At 40.2% G+C, this 26,313-nt stretch overlaps 1 protein-coding gene and 1 pseudogene across 1 annotated transcript; both read right to left on the bottom strand.

Moving 5' to 3' along the window:
- Window positions 1-7,379: 7,379 nt before the first annotated feature.
- On the bottom strand, window positions 7,380-18,132 carry clrn2 (clarin 2). The gene is made up of 4 exons (XM_072579441.1): window positions 17,940-18,132; window positions 16,112-16,869; window positions 10,150-10,329; window positions 7,380-8,090 (listed from the first exon to the last, which is right to left on the bottom strand). The coding sequence occupies exons 2-4, from the start codon at window positions 16,362-16,364 to the stop codon at window positions 7,825-7,827; spliced, it is 699 nt and encodes a 232-aa protein (XP_072435542.1). The 5' UTR covers window positions 16,365-16,869; window positions 17,940-18,132; the 3' UTR covers window positions 7,380-7,824.
- A 7,826-nt stretch (window positions 18,133-25,958) lies between these two features.
- On the bottom strand, window positions 25,959-26,052 carry LOC140483056 (U6 spliceosomal RNA; annotated as a pseudogene).
- Between the last annotated feature and the right edge of the window lie 261 nt (window positions 26,053-26,313).

The raw sequence follows: 26,313 nt of genomic DNA, 5'->3' as shown, positions 1-26,313 counted from the left end.
TTAAAATCACACAACAGTAATTTTTTTAGATTAAATTCCTTACAGCGTGGAAACTGGCCCTTCGGCCCAACAAGTCCACACCGACCCTCCGAAGAGTAAACCACCCGTCCCATTTCCCTCTCACTAATGCGCCTAACACTATGGGCAATTTAGCATGTGCAGGTTAGGTGAAATGGCCACGCTTAAATTGTCAATTAGATGCATTAGTCAGAGGGAAAAAGGGGCTGGGGTGGGTAACTCTTCAGTTGATCAGTGTGGACCTCTTGGGCTAAAGGGCCTGTTTCCATACTATAGGGAATCTAATCTAATCTAATCCACTTGACCTGCACATCTTTGGACTGTGGGAGGAAACCCACACAGAGAGAATGTGCAAACTCCACACAGTCACCCAAGGCTGGAATCAAACCTGGGACCTTGGTGCTGTGAAGCAGCAGTGCTAACCATTGAGCCACCATGCAGCCCTGAGATTCCCTACAGTGTGGAAACAGGCTCTTCGGCCCAACAAGTCCACACCAACCCTCCGAAGATTAACTCACCCAGACCCATTTTAATTTGTCATTTCTATTACATACAACAGATACATTAAAATGAGACAGCATTCCTGCAGGACCAAGGGTGCTACGTGGACCGCACAGATTACACACTCGTACAAGTCATAAAATGCATAAGATGTGCAAAACACGCAAGTTACAGCATAATAGAAGAATGATAAATAATAGACATTTTTCTCACAGCAATTCGAAGCCGTGCAAAGAATTTCAGATGGGAAAGAGTCTGATCATACCGTGTTAAGGAGCGTGATGGCTTTGGGGAAGAAACTGTTGCACAGTCTGGCTGTGAGAGACTGAATGCTCCAGTGTCTTCTGCCAGATGACATAGGGTTGTAGTCCAACAGGTTTATTTGGAAGCGCAGCTCCTTCATTGGTAGCTGTGGAACAGGACCATAATGCACAGAATTTATAGCAAAAGATTACAGTATCGTGTAGCTGAAATGATATATTTAACAAACCTAGATTGCTGTTAAGTCTTTCATCTTTTAGAATGGGTTGCAGGTTTTGATTCATTAATATGTAAATCCAAGAACTTCTTTTAAGTCATATTCTTAAGATAACTTTAGGTTTTATAATAAAGGTGACATCTCAGCTCAGACAATGCATTAAAGGTGTAAGGTTAGAGTCTTCAGTATCTCAATCTTGAGTCAGACTGGTTCTATTTCCAAAGTGGAATTTATAAAACATTACATGGATTGACTGCCTGCAGATTGTGCAATTTTTGAGCAAAATAGAATGTATCTGCAAATATAATTCTGCGCACAACAATCGCCAGACAGGGGTGTTCCCTCCCAGTCGGGAACACTTCAGCAGTCAGGGACATTCAGCCTCGGATCTTTGGGTGGCCATCCTCCAAGGTGGATGCTGGGATACACAACAACCCGGAGGGGCAGAGCAGAGGCTGATAGCCAAGTTCGGTAGCCATGAGAATGGTCTCAACCGGGACCTTGGGTTCATGTCACACTACAAGTGACCCCATTGCACTATATACTCTCTCACACATACAACCTTGCATACTCACACACTCATGCCGACCCTCTGTCATACACATGCTCTCTTTAATACACACACACACATACACCCCCCACACTCATACCCACGCACACCCTCTCACAGGCTTATACTCCATCACATTCACACACACTTTACCAAGCATGCACATGCAAACCCACACTCTCTTACATGCACTCACATGCACACACTCACTCTCTCTCATGTACACGCACACATATAAGTCCAGGGGGTGAATTTGCATTTGCAGAATTATATTTGCAGATACATTCTAATTTGCTCATTGACTGTAGGCAATGCATTAAAGGTGTGAGGTTAGAGTCTGTCTGTAGCCCAATCTTGAGTTAAACTGGGGTTCTATTTCCAAAGTGGAATTTACAAAATATTACATGGATTGACTGCAGGCAGTCAATGCAGGCAGTCAATCCATGTAATATTTTATAGATTCCACTTTGGAAATAGAACCTGTCTGACTCAAGATTAGGATGTAGACAGACTATAATTTTACACCTTTAATGCTTTGTCTGAGCTGAAATGTCACCCTTTTTAAATAAAACCTTAAGTTCCCTTGATAATGTGACTTAAAAGAATTTCTGGAATTTGCATATTAATGAACCAAAACCTGTAATCCATTCTAAAAGATGAAAAACTTAACAGCAATCTAGGTTTGTTCAATGTGTTATTTCAGTTACATGACACTGTAAACTTTTGCTGTAAATTCTTTATCTTATGATCCTGTTCCACAGCTACCTGATGAAGGGACAGCGCTCCAAAGCTAGTGCTTCCAAATAAACCTGTTGGACTATAACCTGGTGTGTGATTTTTAACTTTGTCCACCCCAGTCCAACACCAGCACCTCCACATCATGGCTCTGCTGCAGTCTCCAACACAGCGCCACCTCTGGCCAGCTACCGGCAGTGCTGCAGTCTCCAGGTACAGTTGTACTCCTGTCGACTTGAAATTGTTGCACTGCAAAGGAAGCCATTCAGCTTTATGTGTCTGCACAGCCTCCCTGGTATTCCCCTCTAGCCCTGCACGTTTCTCCTTTTCAAATAATAATACAATTCCTTCTTGAATCCTCCAATTGAAACTCCCAGGCAGTGCATTTTCAATCCTAAAAGTGAAAAAGTTTTTCCTCATGTTGCCATTACATATTTTGTCAAAAAGCTTTAAATCCAGAACGTCAGAGATCATTTGTCCCGTCATGTTTGCATGAGCTCTGGGAATATACGTTTTATCCAATTGATATCTTTAATGAACCTATTCAGATAAATAGCACACTTCTAGAGCAGGTGGGTCATGAACCTGGGTTTTTTTTAACTTACCGGTAAGGACACTACCACTACACCACAAGATCCTATTGCTCTGACCCGTTTCAGGCAAGTCTACTTCCCTTTTGAATGCTTTGCTTTAATCTGTGTCCACCACACTCTCAGACAGTGCATTCCATTTGCTAGCATTTTCTGTAGGAAATGTTTGTTCATATTGCTAACAGTCACTGTTTCTTCTGCAGCCATTTAAAAACCATCTGATATATAAACATTGGGAGTTATGGAAGAAACAATATACTATATGTCAAAGGGAAAACACTGGTTTGCTTTGTCAATTTTGCTAATGACAACCCAATGATGCAGATGATTTTGATTTGATGTGATTTTGTCTTGATTTATTGTGGTCACGTGTACCGAAGTACAGTGAAAAACTTTGGTTGCCAGGCAGATCATAATAAGCAAGGTCATAGAGATCAAAGGGTGCTGAGAGTGAGGCATACAGGTTACACTGCAAAGGAAGGTGCACAAAGCAAGATCAGCATTAACAAGATCAACATTAATTGAAGTTAGAGAGTCCATTCATTAGTCCAGTAACAGCAGATGGTATGTGTGTTCAAGCTTCTGTATTTTCTGCCTGATGGAAGAGATTGTGGGCCCGCATTACCAGAATGGGAGGGGTCTTTGATGATATTGGCAGCCTTTCCGCGGCAGTGAGAAGTGTAAATGGAGTCCATGGGTGGAAGGTTGGCTTTTGTGTAGGTCTGGGCTACGTACACAACCTTCTGTAGTTTCTTATGGTCCTAGCCAGCGCAGTTGCAATACCAGGCAATTATATAGTATGCTTTCTATGGTGCATTTGTATAAGTTGCTGAGGGACCTTATGGACATGCCAAGTTTCCTCAGTCCTTGAAGGAGGCCGAGACATTGTTGTACCTTCTTGACCATTACATCTACATGGGAAGTCCATGACAGGTTTTTGGTTATTGTCACTACGAGGAAGCTCTTAACCTTCTCAACCTCCTCTCTGTTGATGTAGATGAGGGCAAGTTCTCCTTTCCTTCTGAAGTCGAAGATCAGTTATTTTATTTTGCCAACATTGAGAGAGAGGCTGTTATCATTGCAACACAACATCAAGCCTTCTATCTCCTTTCTGTATTCTGATTTATTGTTGTTTGATATTTGTCCTACCACATTGATGTAATCAACAAACCTATAGATGGAGTTCACTCGGAATTTGGCTACACAATTGTGGGTGTATAGGAATATACTAGGACACTGAGAATGCAGCCTTGGGGGATCTAATGTTATGGATTATCATGGAGAAGGTGAGGTTGTCTCTCTTCACTGATTGTGTTTGTGGGTCAGGAAGCTGAGGATCCAGTTACAGAGGGCAAAATTGAGACCTGGGTCTCGGAGCTTTGAGCTCAGTCTAGAGGGGATAATGGTGTTGAAAGCGGAGCTGTAGTCAATGAGTAGAAGTCTGACGTATGCCTTTTTGTTCAGATGTTCCAGGGATGAGTGTTGGGCTACAGAAATGGTGTCCACTATGGACCTGTTACATTGGGAGGCAAATCGCAGAGGAGCGAGGCAGGCTGGGTGGCTCGAGTTGATGTGGGCCATGAACAGCCTCTCAAAGTACTTCATGATTATGAAGGTTAGAGTCACTGGGTGGTAGTCATTAAGGCACATTGCATTTGCTTTCTTAGGTACAGGGATGACGGTGGTCTTCTTGAAGCAGGTGGGGACTTCAGCTTGTAGGAGGGAGAGGTTGAAGTTATCAGTGAATACCTCCACCAGATGGTCCACACACAATCTAAGTGCACAGCTGGAGACTCCATCCAGGCCCGTTGCTTTCATTGGGATGACTCTCAGGAAGACTGATCTGATGGCTACACCAGTTACCAAGGGAACAGTTACCTCTGGGGATGTCAGGGCAGGTGACACCACACCCTGGCACCAAGCACAAAAATCACTGACCAAGTCAGGGAGGGATGTGTCTTTGTCTGCTATCTTGCTTGGCTCCATTTTATATCCTGTTATGTTTTTTAGGCCTTGCCACAGGAGGCAGGTCTTTGTATGGTTGGGTGGAGCCACTATCTTGGTCTGGTACTGCCTCTTGGAATCTCTGATGCTTTTGCAGAGATCACATCTGGACTTTCTGTATATATCTGGGTCATCTGACTTGAATGCTGCACGTGTAGCCTTCAGTAGACAGTGGATTTCTCAGTTCATCCAAGGTTTCCGGTTGGGGAACACCGGATTGACTTCTTTGGCACACAAGTAATGACATCTGTGATTGAGGGGTCATATTCATGGAGGTTTTCCACTGAGTACTTGAATATGGTCTAATCCATTGATTCCAAGCAGTCCTGGGGATGCTGTTCTGCTGCCTCAGACCAGCATTGAATTACTTTCTGTCAAGGAGGGATGCTATGAATTTCATCTCCTGTTTGTAAGCTGGGAGGAAGAACACATTGTCGTGATCTTGTTTTCCAAAATGTGGGCAGGGGATGGAGCAATTGGCATCTTTGGTAGTTATGTGGCAGTGGTCCAGGATGTTCAGTCCTCGAGAGGAGCAGGAGTTGTGTTGATGGTATTTTGGCAGCATCCTCTTGAGGTTGCCCTGGTTGAAGTTGCCAGCCATAAAAAATAAGGCCTCAGGGGATGTTGTCTCCAGAGTGTTTGCTGTGGTGAAATTTCATCCAGGGCATTCTTCACACCCGCCAGGGGTGGTATGTAGATTGCTGTCGGGATGGTGGGGGTGAACTCGTGTAGCGTGGAATAGGGGCGGCATTTCACTGTAAGGTATTGTAGGTAAGGGGAACAGTGGCTTACCAGGATCGCCACGTCTGAACATCAGGAGGTGTTGATCAGGAAGCTGACTCCTCCGCCCTATGTCTTACCCGCAGACACCGTGCAGTCCATGCGATGTCTGGAGAACCTCTCAATTTGCAAGCCACAGTCAGGTATGGCAGGAGTGAACCATGTTTCCATGAAACAGAGCACACAGCAGTCTCTTAGTTCCCTCTGGAAGGTAAGTCTAGATCTGAGTTCATCCATTTTCTTTTCGATAAGTTGGATATTTGCCAGGAGTGTGCTGGGGGGTGGGGGGAGGGGGGAAGGTGTGGTGGGGGAGGGAGATAATTGCAAGTACATTGATTCAGTCTCACCTGCAGGCCAGTGCATTTTCTCTGTTTTCTTGTCGAACAGAGGATAAAGACCACTGTAGATTTCAAATCCATCAACAACAGAATGGAAGAATTGGTAGTTCCAGGCATGCAACGATGAATTTATTAGCTTTGGTGTTAGGTCAGCAGGGAAACCACAAATGTAGGGAATCCGAGGTAGCAGTCCTCAAAAGCACCGAGCAAATATTATCTTATATTATTTGAACTCTCGTGGAAATGTTTAGATGGAAAAAAACCGTTAATATCACTCAAAGCAGGGAGAAAAACTGTTTACCACAGACTTTGGAATAATGAGAAAATAATTACATAGATTGCTTTGCAAAATGATAATCTTATTATGGAAATGGTTGTAGACCATCATCCTCGATCACTGGTGATAGGAATAAGATCAGGGTGAACTGTAAACAGGTGGAGGTGGAGTGGTAGATATGAGAATGATATGAGAATTTAAAGAAGAAGTTAAATAGTGTCAATGTAAAATTTGAGAGAAATATGGGGAGGGGAGTGGTGTAATGAGAATGGACATTATAATAAAATGGCGATGTATATCATGATGCAACAGTGATGTTAGTGGTCATGAGCAAGAGATTATGAAGAAAATCAGCATTAGTGAGAGACATTGACAGAGGACAATATTATGTACAATGGTATAAATAAAAGAGTTTCCAGATATCTGCTACAATCAGATAACAGCCACTCATAGGCGAGGCAAAACCATTACAGGCCATAAACTGCAAAGAAGAGACAGGGCTAGTTACCTCTTCACAGTGTGCAGAATAGAACTTTGAACCAAGAATGTCATGGCAACATAAATCAGCACATCCTACAGTTATTGTGTTATATTTACCCAAGAATTGTGCTACTGTTGGTGTATGGTGTAAGTCAATGATTAACTATGGTATGCACCCAAACATTCTCTCCAAGAATGTCATCAATCCTACCCACTCAGCCAACCCACTAACTGCACGCCTGACCTGACCACACCCTGTGTATCTGAACAGTCATTGAAAGGATTGGAAGAGAGATGATATTTAATAGACAACTAATCATCCCATAAATTCTGTAGCGCCTTACCCTGCTGAAAATATTGAAAGCTGTAGTAATATTCACAAAAGAAAGCCAAAAAGGCACATCTGCCCTCCTTACTTCTCTTGCAGCTGGCATATGGAGAAGATTGTTGTCATTATAGACCTGCCATCACAGAAATGTATTTCTTGAGATGTTTGATCTGCAAGTCGATGACCAAACAGGTATATAGTAAAAACCTTCATAGAGAGGAAAATTGAACGAGTAGTGAGTAGTGTTGGTATGTTGGGATGAAAACACATACAGTAATGGCACAGGCTTTATTTAGCTCGGACGTTGTTCTGAAATATTGTTGTACTAACCTTTTACAAAATATATACTGAGCATTCTAAGCATCACTTCTGACCCTTAAACTTCTATATTTTAGTGTACAATCACATTTACATCAGTAAGGGCATAAAACTATCATATGAAAAGAAAGCTAAAAATACATGCAGAAGCAAATATATTATTAGAGTATCAACTGAATGTTATACAAAGAAAATAAGCTTTTAAACGCAGACAGTAGCAATTTATCGTAAATACTATTGACGACACTTTACTTCAGGAAGAAAATATGGTAAGTGCTTGTTTTTAACCTTGGAGCAATATCACTTGTATTTTACCAAGTAGAAACCCTTTGTCACAAAGTAACAAAATTCACTTAACTCCTGGAAGCTGTTTAATCTTGCTGATAGTTCCAATAATAATCTTTTGTATAACTATAACATCCATTTACTAATACATTAGGTCTTCAGGTGTGACATTTGCCTCCTCTGTTTTGGTCTTCAGTTTTGGGAAATGCACTCCACTGATACTGACTACTAACATGTTGGCTACATGCACAACCGCACTTGCCACGCACAACCAGAAAGAGGTATCAAAGTATTCCTGAAGGATAATGAATTTAAAAACATGTTCATGAAAATTGGCAATTCTCTCTGTATGCCGATGAAGCCTCACAGCAGAAATAAAGCACACAGTTGCAAACAGTCCACATAGACCTGCAAAAGAAAACCAGTGTAAATGCAACATAGAATTAGAAGAAAATAACAGCAAACTGTTGTAAATGCTGGAGATCTAAAATAAAAACAGAAAATGCTGGAGAAACTCAGAGGTCTGGCAGCATTTGTAGAGGGAGAAACAGAGTTAATGTTTTCAATCCAAAATGACTGTTCTTAAGTTCCAACCTTTGTTAATGCTGTATTTCTTTAAAAGATTTAAAAGATTTTGCTGAAATAGAATTGGATTCATGGATGGGGAGTCATGCTTCCCATCCAGCAGGGCCAGACACTGTCTATGGGGCTTACTCACCCTGGAGGTCTCTGGAATGGTCTTTGACATATGGCAAATCAGTATGGAGAGATCAAAGGGAAGTAACGTTTGGCCATGAGACCTAGTGTACAGCCTTACAAAATATTTAATAGACACAAAAAGTACTTTTTTTCACTTTTAGCATTTGGCAATACTGACAAGATCACATTTATTTCCCACCCTAGCTGCCCTGAGAAGGTATCATGGGCCTTGAAATTGTATCGCTATCGTCCTTGTGTTAGTGGAATTGTCACATTTTCACCCAGCAGCAATAAAGGAGCAGTGATATATCTGTTTAAGGTTTGGTGGTGCACAGTAATGAATTTTAAAAATATTTTTAAAGCTATTTATAAAGACATTAGACAAGTCTATTTAAAGCAACACTTCACTGAGTATGCCAATATAGAGTCCCTGTCAAACAGTGAAACTCAATCTACATACATACCCACAGAACTTGTGAAACCTGCAAACACAATATACCACAGATATTCTATTTAATATCAAGTGGGATTATAGAACTACACAGCCCCCCTTGTATGAACCAACATGCATTGTGTAATCTGTAATAAAACATGAGATACCCTAATCTGAGAAACAGGTGAACTTCTTCCACAGATTTGTTTTGTATAAGGCAGAATTTGGGTAGATGATTATATTCCCCACAGAGCGGAAACAGGCAACAAATCCACACCAACCTTCTGACGTGTAATCCACTCAGACCCATTCACCTATCACTATGGGCAATTCACCTCACTTGCACATCTTTGGACTGTGGGAGGAAACCCACGCAGATACAGGGAGAACATGCAAACTCCACACAGACAGTTGCCCGAGACTGGAATCGAACCTGGGTCCTTGGTACTACAAGGCAGCAGTGCTAGCCCCTTTTCTTCGTAATAGCAGCCAATCTGGTAATACAATGCATGTGACTAGTTTTGTAACTGTTAAAATAGTTCTTGTATAGGCTATAAGTTACTATTTGTAGAATCATTTTGTTTCTTAGAATAAAATCAAAAGACTTTTAAAATAGAAATCTTCTAGCTTTTAAACAAGTGCACAATTAATAATTGCAATTAGAATGAAAAGTATTGTGGTTGCATTGCAATTTAAAGTTATACAAAATGTCCAGAGATTATGATCATGCCAGCAACTTAATCCAGCTACAAAATTATGAAGTATCATGTCAAGGATTTAACTATCACATTATATGAGCAAAATTTCAACCTGGAAGGAGTTTTATTTGGTGTTGAAATGTTTAAACTGTTTAATTTAAGAATGATGTGGAGGTACTGGTGTTGGATTGGGGTGGACAAAGTTAAAAGTCACACAACACTAGGTTATACACCAGCAGGTTTATTTGAAGGTAGAAACTTTCAGAGCATTGCTCCTTCATCAGATAGCTACTAGACTAGCTACCTGATGAAGGAGCTGTGCTCTGAAAGCTTATGCTTTCAAACAAATCTGTTGGACTATAACCCGGTGTTGTGTTATTTTTAACTATATTAAGAATGGATGAATTGTGCAGATTTTTCTATTCTGCAAATATTGCAGAATTATGCAATACAAATAACGTATGCACCTCAGCTTAGAGAACGCTTTGTTACAAAGCTTCAACTTCAAATATGGATTAAATGAGCTATTTTTATCTTAACATAAATGAAACACACTACTAATGAGGTTTGGTCATGTTAGCGATAGAATATAATAGGGTGGGAACAACTTAAGGATGATTACACTCCATGCACTTACTTGCAATTGAGGTCCAGAGGTAGATGCCCATTGGTCCTTTTATGGCTTGGTAAGGAATTTTCACTGCATTGTAAATACAAAACCCAAAACTGACCACAGAAAATGTAATCGCTAGGCAGATAAAAAATATAACCAAAATATGAACAGCTGCATTCAGCGTTTTCACCAGCTGTGGAAAAACTGAAAATATAGATTAGAAAAGACAATAGCCAGACAAAAAATATAGTAGCTTGTGCATGCATTTTCTTACAAGAACATTTATATTGATGTGCAAATAGAATCTGTCATGCTAGTGACATCACAATAATATTCAAATTGGGTGTAGTTGCCTCTGGCTTTAAATGTTAAACTTTTACGATTTCATTTTCTTTCATGTTGAGTTTAAAATTTAAACTATTAATTATTTTCCATTTTTATAGAAATTGTCCATTATTCGTCCCAAATATCACTGAGTCAGTTAATAAATTAGAGAATGTTGTGGCACGGTGGCACAATGGTTAGCACTACTGCCTCACAGCACTAGAGACCTGGGTTCAATTCCCACCTCAGGCAACTGTCTATGTGGAGTTTACACATTCTCCCTGTGTCTGCGTGGGTTTCCTCCGGGTGCTCCGGTTTCCTCCCACAGTCCAAAAATGTGCAGGTTAGGTGAATTGACCATGCTAAATTGCCTGTTGTGTTAGGTGTAGGGGAATGGGTCTGAGTGGGTTGCTTTGCGGAGGGTCGGTGTGGACTTGTTGAGCCGAAGGACATGTTTCCACGTTGTAAGTAATCTAATGTAGTACAAGTAGGTCCTCGGTTTCATCTGTCTAATCAGTGCTGAGTTAGCTGCTGATTATTTAGGACAGGACCAAACAGCTTTAAATCAGAGTGTTTACTGCCATAGGTTATGGGGAAAAAAATGGCCAGGATTTCTACTCCAAAGAATACAACCACACAACCTCTTTTATGAGTTTCTTGATGGAATGTAAATGGAAAAATAAGAAAAAATTGATAATTAATTTGTTAATCATCTTGTACTGTCCTTCCTGATGATGAATTATACAATGACAATAGTGACAGCTGTGGAGAAATCTTCAGTGCTTTACCTTTTGACTTGGAAAACTGATTTTAACTTATTAAGGAAAAGGCATCAAATAAGACCAACAGCATTGTATGTATTAGCGAACAGATGGGGAAATTGTTGGGAATAGGTAATGATTTGTTTTGGCCATTGTGAATTCCTACATAAATTCAGAGCTCCTCAGCTGAATGAAAATTGTTTCACACCATGTACACCTCTGAATTTTATGGCAACCAGATTTTCTTTAGAAATAAAGCAGTAAACACAGCTTGAAAATCCATTTCCGGCATTTCTGGCCCATACCAAAGTTAATGGCAAAGGGTAGCTTAGAAATTTCTGAGGCCAACGTACCATGCCATTGATTTAACCAGGACATTAACTTATTTATTTTAAATATGATAATGCCTCTCTAAAATAACAACAGGAGAAGGTCATTTTAAAAATATTTTAGTACCTGACAGCTAAAAACTTGCATTCTCAACAGTAGCATTAAGACATACATCGTTTATAACTTTTTCATCAACAATAAATGATCCAGTTTTATTTTTAATGTCTTGATATCGCCTATTCCCTGGCAATCTGTTCCTCATCTCTGGTTTCCCCATGTGAAAGAATTATATTCAAACTCTCTATTTACCATTCATTTCTTAGGGTGGGTCCATGTTGCAGGTTCCAGAGGTGTTTGTAATCACTGACAATTTTTAGTGTTTATTTTCATGATAACTCTCAAATTGCTGTGATAACACATCCTTTGAGCTTCTATCTCTAGTGCAAAAATTTTCATTTTTCTTTATTTTACTTTCTAGCTCAGGTGTGACATTCCCACTAATAGCTTAGTTGCTCTCCTCTACAGCTTCTTTGTAACCTGCACAGGCAGGGTACGGTGACCAGTGCTGTCCAGAGTACTCAAGATAAACCTGGACCTGTTACCTGCGTATCTCACAGTTACTTGTAGAATTGAGAGTCACTGTCATACTACATGGAAACAGATCCTTCAGTCCAATCGCCCATGCCAACAAGGTATCCTAAACTGAACTTGACACATTTGCCTGCATTTAGTCCGTATCCCTCTAAATCATTCCTATTCATTTAAACTATACTCCTTTGACTAAGTGCTTTTCCTTCTCTTTTCTTCCTTCAGAAACTGAGCTTATGATCTCATTAAATTATTCAGCAACATTCCTAGACCGTCTCCTATGTTGTGTCCCATAATCTTTTGCATTTTGTGGGAGAATAGAAAGTACAGTGGTTAACTGAAAAAGGAAATTAAAAAAGTAAAAAAAAATTGCTCACAAAATTAAGGTAAATCCAATAATATTTTGTCGATACATTAAGAGCAAGAGGATGGCTATGGAAAGGATTAAGCCTATACAGAGGATGTAGGCAGGGCTCTTAATGAGTATTTTGTCTCTGTCTTCACAAAGGAGAGGGTTGATGTAGACATTCTTGTTCAAGAGAAGAGGATAAACTATTGGATAAAGTAAGTATAATGAGAAGGAAAATACTGGAGGGGCTCACCTTCGTGAAGGTAGATAATTGGGGCTAGATGAATTGTAACCTAAGCTGTTAAAGGAAACAAGGGACGAAGAGTCATCTAGACTTGAAACGTTAGCTTGCTTTTTTTCCATGGCTGCTGCCTGACCCGTTGTGATCTCCAGCATTTTTTGTTTTCAGAGTAAATGACAAATGCTCTAAGGATCATTTTCCAATCCTCACTAGATACAAAAGAAGTACCAAAGGATGTACTTCTGTTGTGCAGTGTTGGACCATCATTCAAAATAAGAGTGATAGGCCAAATAATTATAGGTTGGTCAATCTGACCTCTGTGGTGGGTGAATTACTAGAATTAAGACTGAGAGACAGAAATCACTGTTATTTGGAAAGGCACGGTTTAATTATGGATAGTCAAATTGTTTTGTCAAGTGAGAGTCTTAATATATTTTTCAGGCAATAACAAAAAGGATTGATGAGGGTAACGCAGTGGATGTTGTCCACTTAGATTTTAGTAAGGCATTTGACAAAGTCCCACACAACAGACTACTCAGAATAATTAAAGCCCATTGGATAAAGGGGAATGTGGCGTGTTGGATCCACAGTTGGCTCAGTGTCAGAGAGCAAAGGGTAAAAGGTCAATGGACATTTTTGTAAATGGAAAACAGTTTCCCATATGTTCCAGAGGACCCAGTTCTCAATTCCTTGCTGTATGTGGCAGAAAAGTATCGGAATGCTTTCCTTCATTTGGTAAGATATTAAGTACAAAAACATGGACGTAATACTGGAGCTATATGAGACACTGGTTAGGTCACAGCTGGAGGTTTGTGTACAGTTCTGGTCACCAAGGATAGACAAAATTGTTTTAGAAACTGTACGGAAAAGATTTACAACAATGTTGCTAAAAGTTGAAATTTACAGCTATGATGGAAGATTGGATAGGCTAAGGTGTTTCTTTTAAAACACAGGAGGCTGAGCTTAATTGAAGTGTACAGAATGATGAGGGGCTTCGTAGAGTGCACAGGGAAGATCTGTTTCCTCTGGCAGAGAGGTCAGTTGAACGTTTGAAGTATTAAAGGGGACAGAAGGAAACTCCTTTTCACTCAGGAGGTGGTGCATGTCTGCAATTCACTGCCCATTTTGGTGGCTGAGGTGGAAACCGTTAACCCATTTAAAAGGAACCTGAAGCTGCAACAGAAGTACTGGAACTTGTAAGGTTATAGACCAGGTCATGGTAAGTAAGATAATGAAGGATGAATAGTTTATGTAGCCAGAGCTGGCAAGATGGCTGAGAAGCTCCTTTCTGTGTTGTTACATTTTTATGGTACTATGGTTCTACATTACCCTTTCTTGTTCCCCTGAAACAGTATGAAGGCGTAATAAGGGAAAATCAATGACATAGAATTAAAGATGAGAGGATTACAGAGTACCGGGTGCACTGTCACTGGCACAGGGCCAATGATGTAAATTCTATGACCAAGAAATTCCTCAGTGTTGTTCACACTCTATTGGCCTTAGTTGACCAGGAGCACTGTGAAACTCATTTATGTAACTCATTCAATGAAGTACTGGCAGCAAGATGGCAGCAGCTCCAAAGAATTTCCCAGATGCTATGAGGCACATAACATATTGGATTGGAAATCCAACATACGAGGCAGATCATTGACTTTACATTCTGCTAGTGTGAAAAGTTAAGTCAGTCTGTTGGTTGGGGAATTAATGCAATGTTGGTTTTACAATCCCCGCTGATTTTATTCACCATTAAAGTTAGCAAATAATATTATGGTGGATTAGAAACAGCATTGTACTTGATTCTATGGGTTTCTATCCAAAAAGCTACCTTAATAACATCACCTGTGTGCCTTATCACTATGCTGTGTCCACAGGAGGTATAATCTTACAATTATCATCCAATTCCCTGTCCAAATTATGCGATTTCTTTGATAAATCAAAGTTAAAAATCACACAACACCAGGTTATAGTCCAACAGGTTTAATTGGAAGCGCACTAGCTTTCGGAGCAACTCTCCTTCATCAGGTGATTGTCCTGATGAAGGAGCATCGCTCCGAAAGCTAGTGTGCTTCCAATTAAACCTGTTGGATTATAACCTGGTGTTGTGTGATTTTTAACTTTGTACACCTCAGTCCAACACCGGCATCTCCAAATTTTGATAAATCAGGTTGCTTTGTTCTTATTTTAAAGCAGCAAGTGCTGTGGGGGGTGGGGGGGAAACTGTACTACTGTATAATATTAAGTTGAAAATGAAATTTAATGAAGTCTGCATCACAAGTTATGGAGGTAACTTTCCACTGTGTGGGTAGTAGTCTGGCAGAGAGAAGCATTCAGACATTGTAGAACACATGAAGCCTGATTATCATTCAGGGTAAAGACAAGAACAATATCTGCATGGCATCCAATTTGTTTTTCACTTTCATTATTTTTCTGAACTTAACTGTGCAAAAACAATTTCAAAATGATATATATTCTTGCTATAGATCAAATGCAATAACTGCAATACATGGTTGGTCGTTTTACAAGCTTTACTGGATTTTGGATGCTCATTTTAAGTAATCCGCCTGTTATCTAAAAAGCAATTTCTTCTTCAAGTCAACTTAATTTTTTAATACAAATTAATTTTCATTTGTATGCAGAAGATACCATGCGGTTTTACCAAATTGTATGTTTCACTGATATTTAATGGTGGTATGTGTCCTCTTCAGGCACAGTAAAGCTAAATGTCAAACGGAATAATCTTCAATTGATCTCGTTTTAAATTGTGATCACTTCAGCTATTTTTTCACTTGATTAAGTCTCAAACAACGGATCTTAAAAATATGCACATTGATGGATGAAAATAACCTTTTACAATTTAATTTGATTCTGGGTTTCCTTCAAATGAAGTGTTTTAAAAAAAAACTTGGACACATGCATAACTCTCATTATGTAGTATCTATGTAAAAGTTCATTTCTGATATAAAGTGAAATATAACTGTTTTTTTGTTTTTGATTGTGCTGTTCCTGGTGAGGAATGTCAGTGTTCGCAAGGAGCATCCCCAATGCAGGTATGATCACCAGATAAATACCCCCTGTTTTATATTGTGAAGAACAGCTTGGTTACGAATGTTCAGTGAGACTGACAATTTGATGTCACTTTGTGCTAAATTTTCCAATTTAGCAGAGTGAGCCATTATATTCACATGGAAATAGTTTCAGACTTCATAAACAAACATTTCATATTAGATTTTAACCATTTTGAGACAAAAGGGAACATTCATCCTAGCATTGTCTCATTTTATCCTGGGCTTCAGTAATGTGAAAAGTGAATGTGTTAACTCAATGTGTCACACACCCAATCACATAGCAAACCAAACACGACAAAACCAAAATCTTCAAATATAATATAATTACTTGTGATTTTAGAGCACCGTCCTCCAAGACCACAATGTCGAATCTTTCTTCCCTGGAATAGTCCATAGTAAAGTTGTCCCATAAACTTTACCATCTCTGGATCAGTGGCATTTACAATATCAGCCCCAGTTTTGCACAGAATAGAAGCAGTTACCCATCGCGTTGACCCCAGTGCCACAGTCAGCAGGATTGTGGAAACGAAACTTACAATAGCAGCTATGGAAAAGAGAGCTTTCTTCAAGTGATTGGGCATCACATCAAATATAATTTAAAAACCTGTTTGTGAATTTCTTACTAAATGTACGGCTCATTGAGATCTTCCAGGTGCAAGTGACGATAAGTTGTTTTTGCACAAATTCTTTTCCTAGCCAGCTCCCAGCCAAATTTTGATCCTTGAAAATTCACGACTGAAGTAATAGAATGATTCAAAACAAACCGATTTGGATATATGTTATCCAATGTTCCACTCGTCATGTTACTGTTCCATTCAATTGTCATTCATATTTCCTTCTATGTTTCTTATAATTTTTAGTGCAATTCTCCAAAATAGAAGATATAATAATCAGTGTCTTCTCCTAAATGTACACATCCCCTCAACGTTGCTAATATGGGAAATAATTAATACAGAAAGTTCGAACTGACCCTTATTTGACGAGATTAATTGTCAGCACGTCACTGCTTCCAATTTAACTTATTCAGCATCAATAACACCAGGCCAGGATATGTTCTGTGCAATAGTAGAGTGGATATTGGAATGGCTGTAAAAGAAAAGAGAAAATAGTAATCAGGTGCAAAACTTTTAGAAGAATTCACTTCTCAAATGTGCTTATAGACTAAAGACTGCGGTTGTATATCAAAATTGGAAATAGCTTTCAGTGTAAGGAACTCATCTTCAATTGAAGCTCTAGCACACTGAGGAAAGATTGAGAGAATTTAAATCTCAATAGCCCAAAATAAAAGATCTTTATTATTCCCCAGGATCAGCATGATCTTGATGAGCATAAAATACACACAAAAGAAGTGGGGAATAAGTTTATAAATTGTACCAGCTCCCATCAGTTTATATTAATGAGGTAGCTCTTTAACAGCAGGGTAATGATTGAACTGAATAATACAACAGTGTCACATTCTGAGTAAAGCTTCTATAGGGGTATCACATTTGTTACTGACTTTGATTTATTTATACTTTTATGGGATGTGGATGTCACTGGTGAGGCCAACATTAATTGCCCATCTCAGAGTATAGTTAAAAGTCAACCATATTGCTGAGGTGTGGAATCATATGTAGGTCAGACCAAGTGAGGATGGCAGATTTCCTTCCCTAAAAGACATTACCACATTTTACAAAATTGACAGCGATTACAAGGTTGCCATTAAGCTCACTTTTTATATCAGATTTTGAAAAATTAAATTCAAATTTCATGATCTGCTATAGAAAAATTCACACCAATGTCCACAGAACATTTACCTGCAGTTCTGAATTACTAATCCAGTAACAATACCAATACACCACTACCTCAGAATTATAAATTATCTACATTTATTAGTAAATACTGGAATTCACATATAAATTTGCCATCACAATTTTACAGTTCTTTGACTAGAGAACAAACAGTCCTTTCCTTGTCTCACAATGCATCGACCTCCTGTCAGACAATTCAGTTCAATTGTTTATCAGCAGGCAAATGTTTGCTGACCAGACCATCCTTGCCTCCTGGTCACATGCCAGAAACCTACCTATCATTGGGATGATAAAATACATTGGGAATTTAAGGAATAATGATTTTAAAAGTAAGTAAGTAGCCAACTTATTTATTTAAGAACTTACCTTTCACTGTGTAATCCAAAATCCATTGTGCTCAAATTGATCTTTGTGAACTGTGTTTCTTTCTCAGGAAGACAGTCCAGCTTCACTGTAGCTGCAAAATCCTCATAAAATATCTTAGTGTGGTGCAAATCAAACACTTTGGAGTCACGGTACCCAAAAGCATTTTTCCTTAAGAAGTCAATCCTCATCAAATGAACACTAGAAGTGAATGTGTAATCTGACTATTAGTGATTCATTAGGACAGGAATCTTAAAGCAGCACATGTGACCATCTCCTAGGATACTGTGCTGCTGTTCTCGCTGCCTATGCTTATCAAGAGATGTATAAATAATGAAAATTCTGCAATAAGATAGGCACTGTGGCAAATACCAAATAAAATTAACTTTGACATAGTAGTAGCTTTTTTTGTTTGAGGAAGGTTATTAACTTTGAAATTCTGCATCTTCTCTTTCAATCCCTGTTTTGTAAAAGTTCAAGTTTCCAAATAATAGATTTGGAAAAACAATCTAACCGCAGAACATTCCCTTTCTAGCCTGATTACATTAACGTTATGTAACTAATCTAAATGCAGTTCGAACGCAGTTGACCAGCCATGGTGTAAATTAATCTGATGAATCACAAGCAACTGTAGATTTGTACATTTGAAGAATAGAGCTGTTCGATGAAGTTGGACTTTAAAGTTTATACCTTTCAGGAAGGAAATTATTTTGCTTCATTATTGTGATGTGGAACAAAAATGAGAAAATGTAATTAGTTTTGACACAGTTTGCGTTCAACGCAAAGCTCTATTAAAAAATATAATAACAAACCTGTCTGTCTACCCAAGACAGTGAGGGGGGGTATATTGTAGTAGCAGTGAGTTGCAAGTTTGGCAGGCATCCAGCAGAGGCAGTGAGCTGGAAATTTTCATGTTCAGGCTGAATGTAAATTTCGGTGAGTATCCTGATGAGTTTTCTCCCCCAATTCTCCACTGCCAACGTTAATAACTATGCTTCCAAGGCACCTCTCTCACACAGAGGGGGAACTGGTCTCTGGTCCTAGGTCCTTCCAACATTCAAGCCATGGGCAGCATATTTAAACACCAGCTGAGCACCATTTTAAACACTGTAATACAGAAACTGTCCATTATATGTTCGCGAATAATTGCAAAGGCCATGCTGAATGAGGAAGATGACACCTCAAATCTATGACAGGAACCTGACGTTCTGGTGGCCAGGCTGTCCTCCTTACTTAGGACTGCCGAAAGAGACCAGGGCACCAAACTATGCTAGTCTCGTGAAAGAAGGCCACCTGGAGGTATCCATGATTTGGAGGAACACCAGCAATGCTGCAAGAAATTATCTGAACTTGAAATTATTATTTTATCATGAGAAATTGAAACATGTTCACCCAAACAAAGTCTCAGTTTTGGTTTACATGTGTAAGGAGATGAACAAAATGATTTGTAGCTATCAAGCTTGAAAACAATAAACCCAAACTTAAAAATAGACATGGATTAGTGGTGCTGGAAGAGCACAGCAGTTCAGGCAGCATCCAACGAGCAGCGAAATCGACGTTTCGGGCAAAAGCCCTTCATCAGGAATAGACAAACCAGCTTGCCTTTCAGCATATGTTCTTGGCAGAGTGGAAGAGATGGATCTGTGACTTTGCAGAACTGGAGAAAATTCTCTCTTGATTTTCCAAGTAGGAAAAGTGCCCAGTGATAGAACTGATTTAAAAGAAATGTCAGAACACAAAATTCTAAATTTGCCATTGATGAAGATAAAAAATGTTGATTGAACAATCAAGGTTTCATGTTAAAACTTCATACCTCAATGACATCCTAAAGACTGTAAAGTGTTTTTTTAATCTTTCTTTTCTAAAGGGCCCACATCTTATTAACTTTGCACTTGTATCTATGAATGATTGATTTTGCATTTCATTCTTGTTTTTCTCAAGATTAGCATATTATAACACATATAACTCATGAAAATACGGTATTTGACTCCTTATCGATAGTGTAGATATTGGGTAACTACATTTTTATAGAAGAGTGGTATAGCCTGGTGCAAGAAAATAATTTTTAAAATTTGTTATATCTGACTGAAGAGGTTGAAAAGTGGGGAGCTTACTTACCTCACCACCTGGGTGTAACATATTTTGTTAATTTAGAGTCATAGAGTCATAGAGATGTACAGCATGGCAACAGACCCTTCGGTCCAACCCGTCCATGCCGACCAGATATCCCAACCCAGTCTAGTCCCACAAGCCAGCACCCGGCTCATAACTCTTCAAACCCTGCCTATTCATGTACTCATCCAAATGCCTTTTAAATGTTGCAATTGTACCAGCCTCCACCACTTCCTCTGGCAGCTCATTCCATACACGTACCACTCTCTGTGTGAAAAAGTTGCCCCATAGGTCTCTTTTATATCTTTCCCCTCTCATCCTAAATCTATGCTGTCTAGTTCTGGACTCCCCACCCCATTTCCAATGAAATTGTCATTCGAATATTTGCCTTTTTTTAGACTACACTGAATATTATCCACGTGACCTCTGAACCCTTGTTAAGAAGGCCTCAGACCAATGGAAACCCATGTTCTCTCATTGGCTTGCACAGGCCGCCCATACACTGTAAACTGGTGAAAGATATGGGAAAGCGGCCAAACAGCAGAAAGCAAAATCTATCAACTAGCCATCGAGTCTTGTACTTATTTTTAGTTTAAATAAAGGTTGAAATAGCATGAAACAAACAGGGAGAAATAAACAGTGAGAAATAACTGGCTTGTCTGTTTGAAAGTAAGAGAAGGTGATTTTCCTGCACATCCACCCACCTCAGCTATTGAGTCTGTTGCTCTCGATGTGGTCTCCTCAACATCAGGGAGACAGAGCCTCAACTCACAGAGCATTTCAGGGAACATCTCTGGGACACATGCAGTCAACAATCCCACTGCCCTATGGCTGACCACTTGAACTCCCCTCTCCCACTCCACCAAGGACATGTAAATCCTAGGTCTCCTCCACCTCCAGATCCAAGCCACCTGACAACTGGAGGAAGAACACCTTAGGACCCCTCAACCAAATGACATCAACATCGACTTCACTAGTTTCCAAATGTCCCCTACCTGCACCTCATCCCAGATCCAACCCTCCAACTCAGCACCGCCCCTCTTAACCTGTCTGTCTTCCTTCTCACCTATCCGCTCCATCCTCCTTACTGACCTGTCACAATCACCCTCCATCTATCGCCTTCCCAGCTACTTGCCCCCCACCCTCTTATTCATCTCTCAGGCCCCTCTCCCCCCACCCCATTCCTGATGAAGGGCTTATGCCTGAAACGCCAACTCTCCTGCTCCTCGGATGCTGCCTGACTTGCTGTGCTTTTCTAGTGCCTTTTTGACTTTGTGTGTTTGAAAGTTGGCAATCACGGATGGCAGTGACGGAATTACTGTTGCCAAGTATTGTGGTACAAAAAGCAAAAATGCTGAAAAATTATGGAAATCTGAAATAAAACAGGAAAAAGCTAACATAATGGTCATTTAAGGATGCATGCGGTAATGTCTCGTGTGAGTGTTAATTCTGCCTTTACCCCTGCCCACAGTCTTGGCAGCGTACAAGTGAACAGTGTGAGCCTCAGAGTGAAGAATGTGTCTATTTGTCTGAGACTTGCTAGACCTGGGCTGGAGGCCTCTGTGGAAACTAAGAATAACAATGTTATTTCAATTTACCTTTTTCCTTAGTCATTGCACCTTAGCTGTGCCCTTTTCTTGTTCAAAAAAAGTTGTAAAGCAATTACAGGCCAGTCAATTTAGCTTTAGTGGTGGGGAAACTACTGGAAATAATTGTTCTATGGAAAATCTTGGGTAAATTCAGAACAGCTTGCATGGATTTGTCAAGGAAATGTCAAATTTGACTAACTTGCCAGAATTATTTGAAGAGGTAACAGAGAGGATTGATGAGGACAATGCTGTTGTTGTGTGAACACCATCATGTTCATTACAATACCATACAGCAGAATAGTGAAAAAAAGATATAGCTCATGGGGAAAAAGAAAAGAGTCAGTGGAAATGGGAATGTAAATTGGCTGAGTTTCAGGAAACAGAGAGTGAGGGTTAATGGGTATCTTCAGGCTGGGTAAAGGTTTGTAGTGGAATTCCCCAGAGATTGGTTTTGGATCCCTTGCTTTTCCGGATATGTATTGATGATCTAGATCTTGGTGTGTAGGGGACAGTTTAAAAATTTTTGGATGACACAAAAACTGTGACAGTGTAGAACTCCAAAAGGACATTGACAGGCTGCTGATGTTGGGCAGATGAGTAGCCGATGAAGTTCAATGTGGAGACGTGTGAGGTGATATATTTTGACACAAAGAACATGGAGAGACAATTTAAAATAAAGTGTATAATTCCAAAGGATACTCAGAAGCAAAATGACCTCAGTATATGTGTGTATAGAAGTCATTGAAATGTAGCAGGACAGGTAGATTGAGATTGTTCATAACAACTTGCAGTATTCCAGGCTTCATTAATAGGGGCATGGAGTATAAGGTCGAGGAGGTCATGCTGAACTGGTTAGACCTCAGCTGGAGTATTGTGTACAGTTCTTTTTGCTACTTTAAGCAGGATGTGAATGGGATTTACAAAATGTGTTTAGGATGGTTCTCCTTCAGTTATGAGGATAGATTGGAGAGGTTGGGACTGTATTCCTTAGAGAGGAGTCAGCTATGAGGAGATTTGATATATGTTTTCAAAACTATGATGGGCCTGGATAGAGTATATAATTGTTCCTGTTTGTAAAAGGATCAAGAACTAAGGGGTCAGATTTAAAGTGTTTTCAACTGATGCAAATACAAGTTCATTAAAATCTTTCCCATACAATTATGGGATGAAATGCATTGGAATGAGATTAGAGGCTAGTTCAGTTGAGACATCCAAGAGACATTAGATTATTATTGAAATAGAAAGTGAAATAACTCCACAGAGGTAAGTATCCTGTCACCAAGTCATCCTTTATTTGCACGTGGAGAATCCTTGACACTGATTCAGCTCCGAGCTGAAAATGTGTTGCTGGAAAAGCGCAGCAGGTCAGGCAGCATCCAAGGAGCAGGAGAATCAACGTTTTGGGCATGAGCCCTTCTTCAGGCACTGATTTTCAGCACTGATTCAGGTCCCTCAGAGGCAGCTCTCAGTGTGAACAGGGATGTCAGACACTCCTGTTTTTATGTTAGCCAGGATTCCCAGATCAGACCAGATTAACAGCGGCAGTGAGGGAATTTATATCCTATGAGGTCCACCTAGAATCATAGAATCCCTACAGTAGGGAAGGAAATCATTCAGCCCATCGAGTCCACACTGACCCTCTGAAGAGCATCCCACCGAGACCCACTCCCTTTCATACCCTTATTATCCGGTATTTTCCATGGCTAATCCACCTTACCTACACATCTTTGGATCTGGCTGACTTTGTTACAATCACTGCATCCCTCCTCCTCTGAGTCCATGGACATAGGCCTGTTTTTTTGTAGCTGCTCCTGGGGTGTTTTAGCACCGAGCCTGGTTCCTCAAACTCTGCCCCTGATATACAGTAGCTTGCCAGAGAGGAAATTCATTCTCTTTTGTTGACAGCAAAAGCTGGCAACATTCTCCATGTCCATCTCAGATTCCAAGGTACCTTCAACACTTGGAGAAGGAGAACCCACGGGTTCAGGTACAGTTGGAAAGGCTATCTAGTCCCACCTGCCAGCAACCAGCCCATATCCCTCCAAACCCTTCCTATTCATACACCCATCCAAATGCCTTTTAAATGTTGCAATTGTACCAGCCTCCACCATTTCTTCTGGCAGCTCATTCCACACACATATCACTCACTGTGTGGAAAAGTTGCCCCTTAGGTCTCTTTCATATATTTCCCCTGTCACCCCAAACCTATGCCTTCTAGTTCTGGACTCTGCCACTCAGGGAAATGACCTTGTCTATTTACCCTATCCATGCCCCTCCCAGTTTAATAAACCTCTATAAGGGCACCCTCAGCCTTCGATACTCCAGGGAAAACAGCCCTAGCTTATCCAGCCTCTCCCTATAGTTCAAATCCTCCAACCTCGATAACATCCTTGTAAATCTTTTCTGAACTCTTTCAAATTTCACACATCTTTCCAATAGGAAGGAGACCAGAATTGCACACAATATTCCAACAGTGGCCTAACCAATGTCCCTGTACAGCTACAAAATGACCTCCCAACTCCTGTACTCAATACTCTGACCAATAAAGGAAAGCATATCAAACGCCTTCTTCACTTTCCTATCTACCTGCGACTCCACTTTCAAGGAGCTATGAACCTGCACTCCAAGTTCTCTTTGTTCAGCAACACTCCCTAGGACCTTACCATTAAGTGTATAAGTCCTGCTAAGCTTTACTTTCCCAAAATGCAGCACATTGCATTTATCTAAAATCAATTCCATCTGCCACTGCTCAGCCCATTGGCCCATCTGGTCAAGATCCCATTGTAATCAGAGGTAACCTTCTTTGCTGTCCACTACACCTCCAATTTTGGTGTCATCTGCAAACGTACTAACAATACCTCTTACTTTCACATCCAAATCATTTATATAAAGGATGAAAAGTAGTGGACCCAGCACCGATCCTTGTGGCACTCCACTGGTCACAGGCCTCCAGTCTGAAAAACAACCCTCCACCATCACCCTCTGTCTTCTACCTTTGAGCTAGTTCTGTATCCAAATGGCTAGTTCTCCCTGTATACCATGATATCTAACCTTGCTAACCAGTCTCCCATGGGAACCTTGTTGAACGCCTTATTAAAGTCCATATAGATCTTGTCTACTGCTCTGCCCTTATCAATCCTCTTTGTTACTTCCTCAAAAAACTCAATCAAGTGTGTGAGACATGATTTCCCACGCACAAAGCCATGTTGACTATCCTTAATCAGGCCTTGGCTTTCCAAATACATGTAAATCCTATCCCTCAGGATTCCCTCCAACAAGATGCCCACCATCGACATCAGGCTCACCAAACTATAGTTCCTGGCTTGTCCTTACCACCTTTCTTAAATAGTGGCACCACATTAGCCAACCTCCAGTCTTCCGGCACCTCATTTGTGACTAACGAATTCCAAATATCTCAGCAAGAGACCCAGCAATCATTTTCCTAGCTTTCCACAGAGTTCTAGGGTACACCTAATCAGGTCCTGGGAATTTATCCCCTTTTATGCTGTTCAAGACACCCAGCACTTCTTCCTCTGTAATATGGACATTTTTCAAGATGTCACCATCTATTTCCCTACCATCTATATCTTCCATGTCCTTTTCCACAATAAGCACTGATGCAAAATACTCATTTAGTATCTCTCCCAACTCCAGTAGCTCCACACAAAGGCCGCCTTGCGGATCTTTGAGGGGCCCTATTCTCTCCCTCGTAAACCTTTGGTCCTTAATGTATTTGTACAAACCCTTTGGATTCTTCTTAACTCTATTTGCTGAGCTATCTCATGTCCCCTTTCTGCCCTCATGATTTCTCTCTTAAGTATACTCCTACTGCCTTTATACTCTAAGGATTCACTTCATCTATCCTGTCTATACCTGACATATGCTTTCTTATTTTTCTTTACCAAACCCTCAATTTCTTTCATCATCCAGCATTCTCTATACCTACCAGCCTTTCCTTCCACCCTAACAGGAATATACTGTCTTTGCACTCTTGTTATCTCATTTCTGAAGGCTTCCCACTTTCTAGCCATCCCTTTACCTGTGAACATTGGCCCCCAATCAGCTTTTGAAAGTTCTTGCCTAATACTGTCAAAATTGGCCTTTCTCCAATTTAGATCTTCAATGTTTAGACTTGGTCTATCTTTCTACATCACTATTTTAAAACTAATAGAGATGTGCACAGTTTTTCTATTGTGATTCCCATCCTTGACGAATGGACCCTGTGCATGTCCAACCATTTTGAGTGGGCATCCACAATGATGAAGAACATTGAGCCCATGAAAGGACCTGCATAGTCTTTTTTAAAATATATTTTTATTAAAGAAATATGGAACGCTTCATAAATTTGCACAGGGGCCATGCTAATCTTCTCTGTGTCATTCCAATTTTAGTTTATGTGCTGCCGAAGCGAGCTCAGGACCTGCATAGTTGACTTGTAACTGAGTCTAGGGTTTATCTGGCCATTTCCATGAACACGGGTGAGCCATTGGCTTTTTGTCTTTTGCCTTGTTGGTACGCTGGACTCTCGCACCAATTAGGCTGTCTGCATCTAATCCTGGCCATTGGACATAACTTCTCGCCAACATCTTCATTTTGGAAACCCCTGGTAACCCTGGTGGAGTTCAGCCACCATCGAGCCAACCACTCTTGCTCCCCATAAATAATAAGTGAGCCTC

The sequence above is a fragment of the Chiloscyllium punctatum genome, chromosome 1 (genome assembly GCF_047496795.1).
Source record: "Chiloscyllium punctatum isolate Juve2018m chromosome 1, sChiPun1.3, whole genome shotgun sequence".
In the NCBI taxonomy this organism is placed as follows: domain Eukaryota; kingdom Metazoa; phylum Chordata; class Chondrichthyes; order Orectolobiformes; family Hemiscylliidae; genus Chiloscyllium; species Chiloscyllium punctatum.
Note: the sequence above shows the minus strand (reverse complement) of the source record. Positions and strands in the feature narration are given on the sequence as shown.